The 16,521-nt window shown below is 40.2% G+C and overlaps 2 protein-coding genes across 6 annotated transcripts in view; one reads left to right on the top strand and one right to left on the bottom strand.

Moving 5' to 3' along the window:
- The window catches only part of ptk2bb (protein tyrosine kinase 2 beta, b), a 36,209-nt gene extending 24,410 nt beyond the window's left edge, over positions 1–11,799 (top strand). For 2 of the 3 annotated variants that reach the window (XM_049589139.1, XM_049589140.1), the window contains exons 21-30: positions 1,176–1,380; positions 1,692–1,800; positions 2,861–2,920; positions 3,004–3,126; positions 4,208–4,633; positions 6,085–6,109; positions 6,687–6,721; positions 6,977–7,111; positions 7,260–7,340; positions 9,231–11,799. In XM_049589139.1, the coding sequence (XP_049445096.1) occupies positions 1,176–1,380; positions 1,692–1,800; positions 2,861–2,920; positions 3,004–3,126; positions 4,208–4,633; positions 6,085–6,109; positions 6,687–6,721; positions 6,977–7,111; positions 7,260–7,340; positions 9,231–9,446 (1,415 nt within the window). In that variant the 3' untranslated portion in view covers positions 9,447–11,799. The remainder of the gene's footprint in view (positions 1–1,175; positions 1,381–1,691; positions 1,801–2,860; positions 2,921–3,003; positions 3,127–4,207; positions 4,634–6,084; positions 6,110–6,686; positions 6,722–6,976; positions 7,112–7,259; positions 7,341–9,230) is intronic. The other variant, XM_049589141.1, reaches the window with a different exon arrangement.
- chrna2b (cholinergic receptor, nicotinic, alpha 2b (neuronal)) overlaps positions 1–16,521 on the bottom strand; it is a 35,852-nt gene that overhangs the window by 1,551 nt on the left and 17,780 nt on the right. The window contains exons 6-7 of one of the 3 annotated variants that reach the window (XM_049589166.1): positions 16,269–16,407; positions 13,572–14,608 (exon numbers count right to left, since the gene is read on the bottom strand). In XM_049589166.1, coding sequence (XP_049445123.1) covers positions 16,282–16,407 — 126 coding nt within the window. In that variant the 3' untranslated portion in view covers positions 13,572–14,608; positions 16,269–16,281. Of the gene's footprint in view, positions 1–13,571; positions 16,408–16,521 lie in introns of those variants that run through there. The other 2 variants (XM_049589167.1, XM_049589165.1) reach the window with 2 other exon arrangements.

Here is a 16,521-nt window from a genome sequence, read left to right as displayed (position 1 = left end):
GGTTTTATGAGATGGTAAAAATATATTGGAACTGATATCAGAACAACATGGAGCACTGTACACACACAGACTGATCTTTATTTTAGGCAATGAGAGGTTAGAAACCACCTTATGGACATTTGTTTAGAGCACGTACAAGCTCTCCTAATTACTTGATGCAACAATCAAGTCTACATCTGTTATCACCTGTCTGTACACCTCAACCAAATCAGCACCCTCTTGTGGTCCACTTCAGAGCCGCACTGTAGCCTTCTGTGGTGCATTTCATACATCTGACTTACTACAATCAAATAATTCATATTAAGCATTTACTAGCATTTACTTTTTATGTTGCTCATAAAAAAATACCTGAGCTTGAGTAAAGTCCACATGGCAATTGTAAGGGCCAAATATGTCATTCAGCAGACCTGAATCATATTTACTATTGGTGCACACTGGGTGGCGCTGTATTCATACTTTGAGTCTTAGGGTATGGTAGGGTTGCCATCAGGTGCATCAGCCCCAGAGGAGCAGAAGGTTTTTGACTGCTGTGGCGGGGGACAGTGTTCAACATGCTGTGAGCTGTGTGTGTTCGGTTTGAATGAAAGATAAAGAAATGGACTTTTTTCCAACCTGTGTTTGGTGGTATGAATAAATACGATGATTGTTCCGCAACTGGCACCTGCAGTTTATCGTCTGAACTCAGCACAACCAAGAACGCTGTGGTATCAGCCGTATAAAACGCGTCGGCCAGGTCAGGCCGGGTGAAACATCTCATGTAGCTTCAAATAACAGGTGTAGCTCCTACAGCAACAATGTGTGTATGAATACTATATGTGAATATATATGAAGCTTCTTTGCCGCAACATTTGAAGCATTGTCTTTTGTCATGGCTATACATTAGTCTGGACAGACATGGATGTAGACTGTAACTGCACCTTGGCTGGTTTGTGGTGGCATAAAACTACGAGGTAGTAAATTAAGTTTATTTCTCCTTTTAAAGGAGAAATGAAAAACAGACATGTCCAGGAGCACGCTCCAAAAGGAGAACAGAAACAGCCTTGATCAGTAGCATGGTGTCGCCATGAGTGACACAAGCCTGTATTATTGTACTTTGCACATATACAATGAGAAGCGTAAAGGCCCTAAACTCATGACTGTTTATTTTGTTTCTCTTTGTTTGCATCACTCGATAGCTGTGTGTGTGTGGGAGATAATGAGTCGCGGACAGCAGCCGTTTTTCTGGCTTGAGAACAGAGACGTGATCAACCAGCTGGAGCAGGGAATCAGGCTGCCCAAACCAGACAACTGCCCTCCTGCCCTCTACTCACTCATGACCCGCTGCTGGTCCTATGATCCCAGAGAGAGACCCAACTTCACTGAGCTGGTGGTCAAGATCAGGTATGTCTTTATTCCCAGTAAAAGGAGATATACTCTCACAAAATGACACAGGCACAGAATGAAAAGACCTTTTAAATAAGGCCCAGATGCACACTGGATCTGCGGTGATGACATTTTTGTAATGATGAAGTTAGAGCCATCGATGACTGGTTAGTTTTTAAATTGTAAGAATTAAAATGGGAGATCAGCATTGCACTTAATTTGAAAAGATTCAGAGCACTAAGTAGTTACTTGCAATAACAGTTAATAGAATGTGTTTTTGTACCTCTCTTACTAAAGCATGATATAACTTGTTGTCTGAAATCTGTCAGTGATGTCCACCACATGGAGAAGGAGCAGGAAGTGGAGAGAGAAAGGGACAGAGCACGCTCCACAAAATTTTTCGACACCAAGTTTAACTTCAACGAGCCTCCACCCAAGGTATGGGTCACTGTCATACTCAGCCACGGACATATGTTTAGCCCCATTTCCACCAAACAATTTCAGTATGGTACCTTTGGAAAGTAAAAAAAGTAACCCTTCAGACATGGTACCTAGACTCTAGCATTCCCACCACAAACAGTACTGTTATATGTGGGTGGTGCTGTTGTCACTCACTGCTCCGTCCAGCATTCACTGTATTTCCTCCTTTATTGCACCTCGTTTATCGTCCACAGAACGAGGCTGCACGCCGACATTTTCAGAACAAAATATAACAGGCTGCAGTGAGAGTCTCTCTCCATGGGATATTTAAAAATAGCGGGTTTGTATTTCGTCCTGTTAAGGCAAGCTCGGGGGTTTAGTGTAGCCGGAACCCACAGGAACAACACTCCACAATGCTTTTTTTTTTTTCTCAGTGAGATTAGAATATATGCCGTTCACAAAATCCGGCCAAAATTAATACATGTAAACGCTTGCAGATCCACTCATTATTAAAAGTGTATGTCATATAAAAACTAAAGTGATGGTCAAAGTTGTCACAGTGAAATTTAAGGTGCGTTGATTGATTCATCTCGTCACCTCATGCACTGAGTAACATTTCAAGTTAATGTTCGACCGCAAAAGTCGGCCCAGTGAATTAAGTTATTTTTTTCTCAGACTCAAGCTGCTGCAAGACGCAGCAAAATATCCTTTCATTTTATAGTTACAGTTTATGAATAAAACTCTCCACAGTATGAACATGAGCCTCAAAACCAGCCACAACTCAGCCCTGAGCAGAGTGACCGTCCTCTACTGACCAATCAACAGACTGCAGTGTTCACAGCTCCACCTTTTAGTATCAGATCTGTGTGCTAGGTACCCCAACAGAGGGGGGACCAAAAATGGGGACAGTACAGAACGGTTGCATTGGTACCATCCACAACTTTTCACAGTGGAAACGGAAAAAAGCGTACCAAACTGAACTGTACCGCACCGTACTGCTCGGTGGAAACAGGGCTTTACAGAACAGCACATTATTCAAATTCAATGTTCTAATGCATCCTCTGAATATTTACTGTAGCCTTCAAGAACAAAACCAGGGCGGTTCGGGAACACGCTCAGTATTGGTCTACACATTCAGGTACAGTAGCTCTAACCTGTTTCCTCCAAGATGACAAGCTTAACTTAAAGATATATTTATGTAAATGATGTGTGTGTCTGCAGCTGAACGAAGCTCTGTGTGCCAGCTCACCTGACCTGGCCAGCCCATGTGACTACCAGTCCCCGGTCGACTCCATGAACAATCTCACATTGCCATCCTGGTCCCCCCGGCGTCGAAGCATGGTGGTAAGAAGGGCTCAGCAATTTGTCTTAAAGTCTAACCTTTCTGTGTGTGTATGTGGGTCATTTTTCTCGCCTTTTAAGTCACGTGTTACAATGTTAATGAAGTTGGAGCTTAACGTGAATGCATTAAAGGAACAGTTCACCCCTCAAATGACCATTTATGTATCAATTACTCACCCTGTGTTACGTTGAATTTGTAAGTTAAACTTTATTTTTCTCATGTGCCTCCATGGAGAAAGAAGAATCCAAAAAATGAGAAAATTCTTGATTAATTGAAATCAAAGGTGACCATGTTTAACCACCGCAAAACTATATTAAAACATCCAATTACAAAGTCCACACAACTTGTGCACTCATGCAATATAATCGAAGTCTCATTTATCCAGTCATATGCTCAGTACTTCCCAAACAGACAGCCCTTTCCAATGGGGAACTGAACTAAAAGCAAAACTTGACTATACTCTCTTCCCAGCCAGACTCCATTAACAAATACAGTAATTTTACCTCGCTGAACACAGGAGCTGCCGGTCTGCCTTGATCAGATAGTTACTTTGTGTTATTGTGTGACTTTGGTGTTTTAAAGGGTTAGTTTAGACTCACCAAAGTCACACAAAAACACAAACAAACTCACTGATCAAGGCAGCGGTAGACCAGCAGCTCCTGTGTTCAGTGAGGTAAAATTACTGTTTTTGTCAGTGGGGTCTGGCTTGGGAGAGAGTGTAGATGGAGTTTAACTTTCTGTTTAATTCCCTGTTAGAAAGAGCTGTCCGGGAAGTACTTAGCATATGGCTGGATAAATTAGACGTGGATTATACTGCACAAGTTGTCTAAGATTTTGTGAATGGATGTTTTGATATAGTTTTGCTGTTCTTTAACATGGACCCCTTTGACTTTGGTTCATCAAGACGTATTCACTCTGTTTTTTAGATTTCTCCGTTCGTGAAAAAAACAACGTTTTCTTCACAAATTCAGCACAACATAGGGTTAGTAATTAATATACAAATGGTCCTTTGGGAGGTAAATTATTCCTTTAGAGACAAAAAAGGCATTATGTGATGTTAATCCATCATTCTCCTGATCCTAGGAGGGCGAGATCTTCCGCGTGGACCCAAACAGCAGGGAGGATGCCACGCGCCTGTGGCAGACGGAGAGACGGCAGATGCAGGCCACTCTCCGCCGGCAGAAAGAGCAGATGATGGAGGATGAAAAGTGGCTGGAGAAGGAGGAGCAACGCTTGGTGGGAAACAGAGCTTCATTAAGTTTTGTCAACCCCCTCTCTGTGTCTCTGTGTCACCCCACTCAGTTCAATGTGGCCCTGAAGGCTACGCTGAACGAGGCATCGTTTAACAATATCAACCCACTTGTTCACTCTCGACGCCCCGCAAGTCTTAAATTAAATGTTCCCCTGATAACAGTTCCAAAGAGAGGGTCCATGTCCATATTATATAAAATGAACCTGCCTGTTCTTTTGCAGGACCCCATGGGACCAGAGGACCCTACCAGCCCAGCGGTAGGTGTCTGCCTCTACAGACTGTGACATCAACGTCAGATTAGAGAAAAAATCTACTTTAAAACAAGTTGCAGCCAAATAGATCTTAGCGATGTATCTCACATTTCTGAGCTCAGTTTGATTTCTTTGGTAACATGTTCTTCTTATTCCCATTGGACATGTGGCATAATGCGATCAGCATGCCCCATAACATTTGATAGTTTATGTACTCTGCATCATTCATGTTTGTGCATCAAAGTGACTAATGGGAAAGACAGTTTTGGAAACTGGTCCAGTATTAAGAGAGAGCGCTGCATCCGGCATCCACAACTAAGGCTACAGTGTCAACACTCTGGGCATGTGCACATCGTTAATTTACAGTCACTGAAAGTGCTTGTTTTTGTCACTGACAGGATCGGATTGTTATTATAAGTGTCTGACAACATTATGAAAAGGATCCCTACAGAGATAGACCTTTTTGTTTAAGAGTGAGATCCTTTTTGTTTAATCAGAAACAGCCTTGAAAATGCTATCAACAAACCCACCAAACTCTGTTTAAATAAACAGTAATTTTATCACTGTGAAACACACTTTATTCACAGTTAACAGAGACAAAATTAAACTCCCAAAAAAATGTCTTAGTTTGTCTTTTCATTGTTCCAACAATCACTAACTGTGGTTTGGTTGAAGTAAACCCTTAATTCACCCAGTTAGATGTGAAAGTATGCTGACTCTATACAAGCTAAAATGACCTTTTATTTAAACGGAGTCCGGTGGGTTTGGTGATGGGCTGTTTTATGGTAAACAAAAAGGTCTATCTCTGTTTGGATCCTTTCCATAATGGTGTCAGACACTTAGAATAACAATCGGAGCCTGTCAGTGGCAAAAACAAGCACTTTGAGTGGACGTTCACCGATGGTGCACACATGCCCTGGGTGGTAACATTGCAGCCAGTTTCAGCACTACCAGCTGCAGCCCCTCTCACTTAATGCAGGACCTATTTCAAAAACTGTTGTTCCTATTAATTAGGTAGAAACAAAAATATGACAAAATCAGGTCCAGGTTGAAAAATACAAAAGTAACCCTTTAAATTTCAAAATGCAAAAAAAGATAAGAAGGTGAATGTTTGTCTTTCTTCTCCACAGATAAATATATGATCCAATGAAAGAACTTTTCCTTTAACTTTGTATTAATTTTTTTTAGGTCAAATCTGAATTACATCATAGAACATAAGTTTTATATTCAATTAGTTTTACCAAAGAGCCAGAAAACTAGCTTAACGGCATGGCCAAACACAAGTTTGACACTGAATATATTAAACTGTGTGGACCCTGAACTAATGACGTAGGAGAAATCTGGACCCAGTGGCTGGACCAGCTGGGAACCACTGGTCTGTAGCATCTTGACAGTTTAGACAACAGCATTGTTTTGTTTTCTAGTTCTCATCAATTCATCTTTTTCTTTCTCTTTAGTCCCCTGAAGCTGACACAGAGAACGGTGAGTGCTCAAAAAATATTCACAAATTCACATTTTATTCTGAGTCAGGCTCAGTACTAGTGTTGTCACGATACCAAAATCTTTGTTTCGGTACCAATACCAATATGAATTTCGATACTTTTTGATACTCTTCGGTACTTTTCCTAAGGTTCGGTAAGTACCATGGACGTCACGGTTTGGTAACTCAAATGTCCCACCAAGTTTGTGTTGTCTCCCTTTGCGAGGCAGACTTTCTCTTGTCTTTTTTCACGTGTGCCAGCTGCGAATGTTGATACAGGTGTTGTCATACACACCACTTGTGAAATCTGTGCTCCAGTAGGAACAAGAAAGGCGTTTGTGTGCATAAATGAGTAAAATAAATTAACTAAATTAATAAATTGAATCAATTTCAAAGTACCAGTATTTTCCAAATGCAGTATAGTACCGTTTGGAATACTCTAGTACCGCGGTACTATTTTAGTACCGGTATACCATGCAACAATACTCAGTACTGTAGTCTCTGTTTAAACCCTCCTGTCTTTCTTGTCTCTCTCTTTCTTTCTCTGTCTCTCACGTTGTTCATTTTTCTGACCTACAGCACCCCCAGAGAAGCCCCCACGGCTCACAGCACAGGTAATTTTATCGGTTCATTTCCTGGATTGTAATATCTTCTTATCGCACCAAGAAGACCATTTAATTTTATTAGCTTTGATTTTTAGATAAAGAGAATTTATAATGAACTCAGTCATCTCAAGAAAGTAAAACTACCCTTCAATTGAAAGGGAATTAATGCCACCGTGCATGTAAAATAGAGCCCAGTTATCCTCTGTGTGAAGTAATGAGGATGAGTATATTAATTATTAAAACACATTGTTCCCTCTCACTCAGCCTGCACCCACAGCTGAGCTGGACCGCTCTGATGACAAAGTGTACCAGTACGTCATGGACCTGGTCAAAGTCGTTGTCCAACTCAAGAATGACATCACAGAGTTGCCACCGGAAAATTATATCACCCTTGTGAAGGTACAGTGAGACAAATGTCAGTTTTTCACTTCAGTTTTACAGCGTGTTGCTGCTTTAACTGCAAATTGAAGGCATGTGAATTGTAATAGAAAACAACCCTCCTGAGTCATACGGCTGATTAATCCTCTGCATTAATCTCTGCCCACAGTCTGTTGGGATGGCTTTACGAGACCTGATTCGCAGTGTGGATGACATACTGCCCACCTTACACGAGTCTGTCAGGACTGAGGTGCAGTATATTGTCTGAAGCTTGTTTGCTGTCTTTTCTCATCACGTTACTCTTTCTCTGTATTGATTTTTCTTCTCCGCAGCTTGTTTGTCCCTGAAACAAAAAGTGACAGAACTCCTTCTCAGACACAAAGAAGCCAAAAGGAAGTGACCATATCATGCTTACTGTTCTGGGAAATCCAAAATCCATAGCTTGCATGTTAGAGCAGTTTCTACAAAGCTGCATTTATCAATTTATCAAATAGAGAACAAAGATATTTTAAATTTGATGCAACACCAGCTGATAAACACACAGACAGTCAACAAAATGTATGTTGAGGACCATATATGTGGCGTATGTGCTCTATATAAATAACAATATAATGCAGACTGGTTAAATCAACACATCCCTGTAGCAGTTTCAACCAAAACATGTATGAGCTTCACTAAGACAGTGTCCATGTCTATTTATTAGGGGTGTAACGGTTCTCAAACCAAACCAAAACAGAACTCGCAATACCAATGTCCACGATCACTGTGTCATGGTTACGTCTTCCATGTTGCATTTTTCCCCACGCCTACCCATCCTGCTGCCCAGGTTAAGCCTGTTCAGCTTTCACAGACTCACGAGGCAGAGCTTTCAGAATGACTGCCAATAACCTTGAGATCGTAGACCCCCCAGGTAGAAAGTAGAGTAGAAATTCGGGTTTGGGGCTCAAGCCCAAAACTGCTGCTGTGGTTTGGGCTATAGTAATAAGAAGTAGGTTTTCAGTTCCTTTACTCATTTTCCAAAACATATCCCCTCGAATTCTGAAGCAAACTGTGGATTGGGTGAATCGTTACACCTCTGCTGTTTATTTTGATTACACAACATTATACATGTGTGTTTACAGGCATTTCTAACAGCAGACATTTTGACTTAGTAGGAAAAGCTCAGGTGTTACTAATAACATGAATGATGGTCCTCTACATTCAGATGTCCCATTAAGTCATGACAGTGTGACCGAGTCAGTATGAAGGGGTTATCTCTGGGGGACAACTTTTGCACACTTCCTGTGCTTAAGTTGTGATCTATAAAAACTGACTTGATGGGAGAAACTTTGACCCATGCCTACCAATATTTTGGAGACAGGAAATTGGAGATGCAGATGATGAGGTGGAAGTACATTTTTAGTATGGATCCTACATATTGTTTTATGAATTAAACCCTGGGTCTGAAAAGAAGAGCCAATGTGAAAGTGCCTTAAACCTGAATTCTTTTTATCGGCCAGCAGGTGGGGACTCCAGTGGATGTAAAAAGTCTAATAGCACAGACGAATCCAGGGAAGTATTGGAAGAAAATGAGTCACCATTCAGGCCCCCAAGGAAGTGCGCCAGGGTTTTTCATTGTGGCCAAACAGTGGAATTACAATTTATGGGTCCGTCCTGTAATTCCCTGTGGCCCAAAATGACTTTTTCCCATCGACTTATGTGGCAAAAGAGACACCTGTAAATCAGTGGATAAACACCTTAAAGTCCCATAATATATTGAAAGTCTAGATGATTGTGGACGTAGTGCTGATCATCCAAATAATTATATGCCTCATGAGCCATTGAGGAACTTTCATTGGAATGAATGGTTCACGTTTAAATGCGAGCTGCCCTAAGAAGTGTATGATTTTCTACTTTTACTTTCTATGTAGTGTTACTTTTGACAACATTTGGATGAACGTAACAGCTCTCAGCTGCTCTCACCAGTGGCTATGTCCACTTATTTTAAACTGTCTATGGACAGCATGTTCAATACCAGGATCCTGAAACTGAAGCAGCCAAATGAAATTCAGCCATTATTCATACCTGTGCTTTTCCAACATGTCTTCCATGAAAGCAGCCACCTAAACCCACTCATTATGTTTGTTTCCCGTCCCCACAGATCGAGGGCACCCAGAAGCTGCTGAACAACGACATGGCGGAGCTCATCAGCAAAATGCGGCTGGCACAGCAGAACGCCATCACCTCTCTGAAGGAGGAGTGTAAGAAACAGATGCTGGCTGCCGCACACACTCTGGCTATGGACAGTAAGAACATGTTGGACGCTGTGGATCAAGCCAGAGTCAGGGCCAACTTAGCCAAGCCGGCGGAGCCCTAGTAGACTGTAAGTTCTCATGTGCAGTGTCAGGTTTTTTATGCAGATTATTCAGTAGTTTCCTGGACTACTGGAGTACATGTAAAAACGTATGTGTTTCCAGATGAATGCCCTGTTCTGTTTTCTAAAATATAAAACTCAGAAATTCTATAAATAAATTGATCGTAGTGTCTTTTATGGCATTTGGATCAGGCAGCCAGCACAGCCAAAATGTTCACCACTGCATGAGAGAGCGCAGGCCAGAGTGAGCTTGATGTCATCGAAAGCAAGTCAAGAAGTGTGGCGTGCAACTGAACACACTCCCCTATGCAGAGCTGCCTGTACGTCACAGCCTGCAAATCATTTCTGCCTGAAGTGCCTTATAACCGAATCAAATCCAAGCATCTGCAAACAAATTTGTTTGAAAGAAACTGCGTCAGTCTTTGAACTGCAAAAACATAGCATCACAAAATGCCAAATGTCGAGCTTTTCTGAACATTTATGAGTTATGCAGTGATCAGAAAAGTAAACCGACTTTCTTTGTCTTTTCTTTCATAAGGAAACCTGTATAACTGCGGTCACGTCATTTCCATGGGCACAGTGAATAAATAAGGCTGTACAGATGCTGTGAAAATTAAATTATTCACCTTTTTTTCAACTCATCCTTGCTATTTGTGCTCAGATGTCAAATAGGGTCTGAAAAAGTCTACAGACATCTGGAAATTTGAGTCTGGAAACGTGAATATCTGAAATGGAACATGTCTGTGAACTTTACAATTTACACATTAAGCAAATGATTCACATTGGTCAGTCAGAAATAACATTTGTACACAGGTGAGCATTTTCGTTGTGTCAAACTGCTTAAAATAAGGCTGTGACCGTTCTTCATCATACCTGTAAATGTGTCTTGTTAAGTTTAAATAAGATGCTACAACTCAGTGGATACAGACAACTTGGAATTAAGTGGTTGTGTGCTCATTAAAGATGTATGTATACTGAAACTGATGATGATCTATTGGCAACACATTTACAGTGTCAGACACTTTTCATTCAGTGGAAACTGTTCTCATTTGTGATTGGAGAGTTATTGACTTACTTCAGTATTTGTCAACCTAGACCCTATTTTCCTATGTTTTTGTGTCTAAGTGAGTAATAGAGACAACCATTTTCCAATCTGGTCCCATATTGACGGAGAGTGCTGCAGCTGCCAGCTGCCAAACAGGCTGCAAGTAACCTTTTGGGGCATGTTTGCACTGTCAGTTTATGCCTCCTAAAATGCTTGTATTTGCCATTGACAGGCTCAGATTATTATTCTGATTGTCTGACAACATTATGGAAAGGATCCCGAGAGTGATAGCCATTTTTGTTAATGACTAAGATCCTTTCTGTTTTAGAGACAGTCGCTATTGCCAAATCCACCAGACTCCATTCAAATAAACAGTAATTTTATCATCGTAAAACACTTCGTTCAAAGTCAACAAAACAAAATAAAGCTAAAAAGAAACAGTCTTGGATTGTCTCTTCATGGCTAAAACAATCACCAACACTGGTTTGGTTGAAATAAACCTTTAATTTCCCCAGTAGGATGTGAAAAAATGCTGGCTCCACACACGCTAAAATTCCCATTTATTTAAATGGAGTCTTGATGCCTTGGGTTTAGCTGTATTTAGTTAAACAAAAAGGATCATACTCTTTAACAAAAAGGTCTATCTCTGTAGGGATCCTTTCCATAATGTTATCAGACAATTACAATAATAATCTGAGCCTGTTATGGGACAAAAACAAGCACTTTTAGTGGATTTAAATTGTTGGTGCACAATTGCCCTGACTGGTTACATTGCAGCCTGTTTCGCAGCTGCCAGCTGCAGCAGTCTCTTTCAATACTGGCCCAGTTTCAAAAACTGTTGTTCCCATTAGTCACTTAGATACAAAACACAGGAAAACAGGTTGCAGATTTTAAAATACTGAACTCATCCTTCAATTACCTGTTCAGAAACTGAATCCTTGTAAATATAAAATGTGTCAGTTTTTACCACAGAAAAAAGGTAAAAAGTCTAAAACACAAGTAAATGGTTAACTCAAACCTGTCAGCAGTGACCTGAGTGAAATGTAACGATGTCCAAATTGCCATTCAACTGTTCAAAAGTGTTTTATAGTAAATATATATACAGTTCTTATCTCAAGTTTGACTGCGATGCATTATGTTAAAAAAATGATGAGATGAAGACGACAGTGGTTCGGCTAATGGATTGTCAGGTATGTGTCAGGTACTCTTACAAGAAAAAAGGTTTTTGTATCATGTCCATTATCATTATTATAAAACATGAAATTCTAGTATGTAAATCAAGTGGCATAAAAATAAATACCATGATGTATATACTACTGTACATGCCTCTTTATTTAAACATGTCATGCTGTTGAATATTTAACCCATTTAATCCCACTGGTTACAATAGTTTCCGCAAAAAGTTTTCAGTTTTAAGCTCTAAAAATGTTATCGAATGATATATCAATGCATTTCTAGCAAATACTGAAATAACAAAGGGTCTCAATCACATATGTGCAGTGTCACATGTTTAAATTGTCACATGACCAGAGCTGTTTACTTCCTGGTTGCACCATGTGATGAGGATGGCTGCATCAAAGCTCCCAAACAAAAGGTTAGTGAAGTTTGATAACGTAAAGATAGGACAGAGATTTGTGGCACACATCATCTTTAAGGTGTTTAGTATTGATATGTGCATTTGCAATTACTCAACTTTGTTCAGTGGGGTCACAGAATTAGTGAACATGTTGATGGGAACAAAAGTGACCAGTGGGATAATACAGTGCATCCAAATGTACATGTACTTATGGACATACATAGTTCTTGTTCAACCAAACCTTCTACTCTTCTTTTATTAGGTTTACTTTGAGTAACATTTTGGATATGTGGGATCTAGGTGACAGCTGAGACACAGCATTCAACCGTACAGTTGTCCCTCAAAATAAAAAAAGATGCTGTCTTCAGTGGGTGTGACAGCGATGGGTCAGATATAGGCCATTTGCCAACCAGGCTGTTGAGTTCATATGTTGAACTTATGCAAACAGATCATGACAGGAACAACTTTATCAGTGACTATGACCTCCCCTCCAGCCCGTTGTCATTCTGCAGTTGTCAAATACCACTGCTTTGTCAATGATTTCTGTGTCAGTCAATACACCTGACGCCAAAAGAGAAAAATGTGCTACTAGTTGGTGGGATGGAACCTATCAGGGCAGTATATTACGCTGCTGGACGTGGTCATATTGAAACACTGCCGGTAACAAGCAGGAAAGTTTGTATATGGTGGGCAGGAGGGGAGGTGGATGGGTACAACAAACTCCGGACTTTCACCCAGGAGCCTAGTGTTCCCTTCCCGAATGCCAAACAAAGATGTTTTTTCTGATCATAACCACATGCTTTTGTTGCCTAAACCCAACCATGTGCTTTTGTTAATGTCCAGGTGTTGGTAGTGCGCCCTGGAGCGCCAACAACAGACACAGAAGGATACCTAGCACATCAGTAAAAATACTGCTGGTAACCACATAATATAAGGAGCAGGAAAGTCTGTATAGGGTGGATGGGTCCAACAAACCCTGGACTTTCACCTAGGAGCCGAGTGTTCCCCTCCCGAATGCCAAACCAAGATGGTTTTTTTTCTAAACCTAACCACATGCTTTTGTTGCCTAAACTCAACTATGTGCTTTTGTTGATGTCCCAGTGTTGGTAGCGCATCCTGGAATGTCAACAGCAGAAGCAGAAGGATACCTTGTGCTTCGTATGTGAATGTAAAAGGCCACTGACAAAGTGAAGATATATGTATGTATGAGGGTTTTTGATATGTAAAATACTCACCTGAATGTGATAGAGCATTAAAGATGAAATGCTGGAGACTACTAATGACAGAGTTTTAAATATGTTAATCACTGAGCTGGGATATAAATGAATTTAATGACTGCATAGGAAATCGTTATGATTTGCATGGTTTTCTGTCCAGGAAAAAATTAGGGATTAAATTTCAGAAGTACGACTGCAGGAGTAACACAGCCTTATGTTGTGCTTAGGTAATTTTCACACCACTCAATAACTGGTATAGAGACAGAGTTTTTGAAGGTTTAATTAGGGGATTAATTTCATAGTATGATCATTCAAAAATAATTCTAATCATGGCAGCACAGCCAGAAAGAAAAACCTGTCAAAAAAAAGGAAATTCTTCCCAAACCAGCACAAATGATCCCAGATAACATGTCCAGCAGACTATAGACTCCCAGTACAGCATGCCACTGTTGGTCCAAACCAAAAGAAGTTGTAAAACATATAAAGTAGAAGCCATCCCATATGAGGTGGAAGGAAGTTTTTCAGTTGGACACAAACTCAGCATCTCATTGCTATATTTATTTTATCCATGCTGAAAAAGTGTGGCTGAATCACTCTGTCACTGTGACAGCCCGACACTTGGATGACTCCGGCAATATTCCCCAGAAGATGAATCCTGATGACTTTGGTTATTCCTGAATATCTACTTGACATTTCAGGTTATGACTGACTCCTCTAAATGACTTAGAGCCAAGCCAATGCTGCTGACCAGTGTAGGACAAGTCACTTGGAAAACACAACCCAATTGATTGCTTATCCATAATTCAAAATATAATCACTTTACTAGTAACTAAACACTAACAGTAATTAGTTACATTTCTTTCCGTTACTCAGCCCAGCTTGTGCTGACACTCCAGAACTGCCACACTCACACAGCTGATGCCACGTCAGCTGAGGCGTTGGAGGTATTTAGCTACTGTCCATTAACAGCTCGACAGTTCAGTCAGTGCTGTTACTGACCCCAGTGTTACTAGTAAATGTAATGTAATCAGGTTGCTAAACTGAAAACTGTAATTCCTCAAACAGCAGAGAAATGTAATTACATTGGTGTAATGCCTATCCCACAGTGATGCCATGCTGTTTAACAAGCAGTTCTATGGAGTCAGATCTGTGTCAATGTTAATTAGATCAGGCATTCGGAGAGTGCAGACCTGCTCAATCCCGCAATGTCAACAAAAGTGAAAAATAATTTTTGTTTCCGCCCAGTAATTCAGATCTTCTCCAGAATTCTTTCTCGGCCTTTCCATCAAGTTGCATCAAAATCCGTACCTGTACTTTTTCCAGAATCCTGCTGACAGACAGACAGACAAACAAATAACCTCCTTAATGGAGATAATAAATGCACATAGAGGGATTCACAAATGTTTTTTTAATTATTTATATATAGATAGCCTGGTAAGACCATACTAATGATGTGAGCTCAATATCCTCTTTCACTTTCTGTATCAGTCTGGCTCCGCTGCCATCCTAAACCCTTTCTATAAATTAAAATCCAGTAGGGCCAATCATGGAGCCATACCGTAGTTGATAACGTAAACAGCCGATCAGGAACTGGGTTGTGGTTGATGACGTAAAATGCAGGCCACAACTTGTAGAACAGTAATGGCGGCTCCTGAAGCCAATAAGTGATAACTCTAAGTGACTTTGCACTCGTAGAGTTTCTCTGAGGAAAATACTTTTTTTGTTTATCCAACTGGATGTGGCAAAATCTTGATTTATCACTTGGCTCTGTTGGTGAAAAAGATGTGTTCTGTTATGCTGATTGGCTGAAGGAGTTTGTCTGTCAAGGATAGTACTCCTGTCCACTGAAAGTGTTTGAGGCGGCACTGACTCCAGACTGATGCAGAGAGCGAAACAGAATGTTGAGTTCACATCATCAGGATGGTCTTACCAGGCTTTATAATGACTCTCTTTACAAAAAGATTTTTTCGTGCACACAGAAAGTTAATGTATATAAATGGAAAAAAATCCACCTATAGTAAATGGAAAGGTTCAGAAATGTATTCCTGATGCAAACACAAACATTTCTTGTAATAAATAAATGAAAATTTCAAATATATGGATTCTGAAGTGTAAGCAATTTTCATAAAAAATGAAGGTTGTAACAGTATGAGGTTTTCATGGTAGTGTAACTGTCTCAGAAAATATCATGGTGTCATTATATCACCATATACAGTATTACACAATCACAGTTTCATGGTGTATGGCTGCAACCTTATAAAAAACATATTTGTACTATATGTTGGTACTTTTACATACAGACTGTTGAACCTGCATTTATAAACTGCCCATCATGTGTGGACTTTACTGCATTACATATATCTTAAACAAGAAATATTTGTTTGTCAAAAATACATTTGTGAACCTTTTTCATTCCTATACAACAATAATTATTTCTGTGTGCACTGAAGATTATTTTTGTGGGGAGTCATTAATCACAAAATACAATTGTGAATCATCTGCGTAGATTAATTGGTACTGAGACTGATCTGACTGCATACGTGATACACGAACATGCTTAAGAGACAATTTACCAAACATCGGCATGTTAGCATACTAACATTAGTATGCTAACATCTCAAATCTTACATGTTGCCAAACATTAGCATGTAGTTGCCAACTCTGTGTATGTTAACATGCTAATTTTAGCAACATTACAGGTGAGGCTGAGGAAGTACACCTGAGGCTGACAAAGTTCAGCTTAGACAGATGAAAGTGACGAGCTGAGTCTGAGATTCTTCCAAAAATGGCCACTGAACAAAAAATAAAACCTTTTGATTTTTGCCCCGCTCGTAATAAGGCCCTAAAATAAGCAAACTTTTGGTTTGGTGGGGTGTAAAGAGCGTTGTAGCCTCATGAGGCCGCAAACACAGTCTTGAAGTAGAGTTCAGCTACATTTTGAATGTCAATCTTCACTAACTAGCGGTGGTTATGGAATTTTTTCACACCTTCTCACGAGAGCTAGATCATGCCAGCTAGCCAGGGGGGGAGGAAGAGGCCGATGGTCCCGAGCAGGCACACGATAATGAACATCCACAGGAAGATGCGGTCAATCACCATGGCGACATACTTCCAATCCTCTTTTACCTGTGTAGAGTCAAGAGCAACATAAAGGGACAGAGAGAAGACAAGAAATGAAGAAAACATTACACATGAAATTCTAATTATGAATTTCATAGTTTGTGTGTTAGCAAACAATTG

The sequence above is a fragment of the Epinephelus fuscoguttatus genome, linkage group LG11, assembly GCF_011397635.1.
Source record: "Epinephelus fuscoguttatus linkage group LG11, E.fuscoguttatus.final_Chr_v1".
Taxonomy (NCBI): domain Eukaryota; kingdom Metazoa; phylum Chordata; class Actinopteri; order Perciformes; family Serranidae; genus Epinephelus; species Epinephelus fuscoguttatus.
The sequence above is the reverse complement of the archived record's forward strand: the minus strand, read 5'-3'. Positions and strand labels throughout refer to the sequence as shown.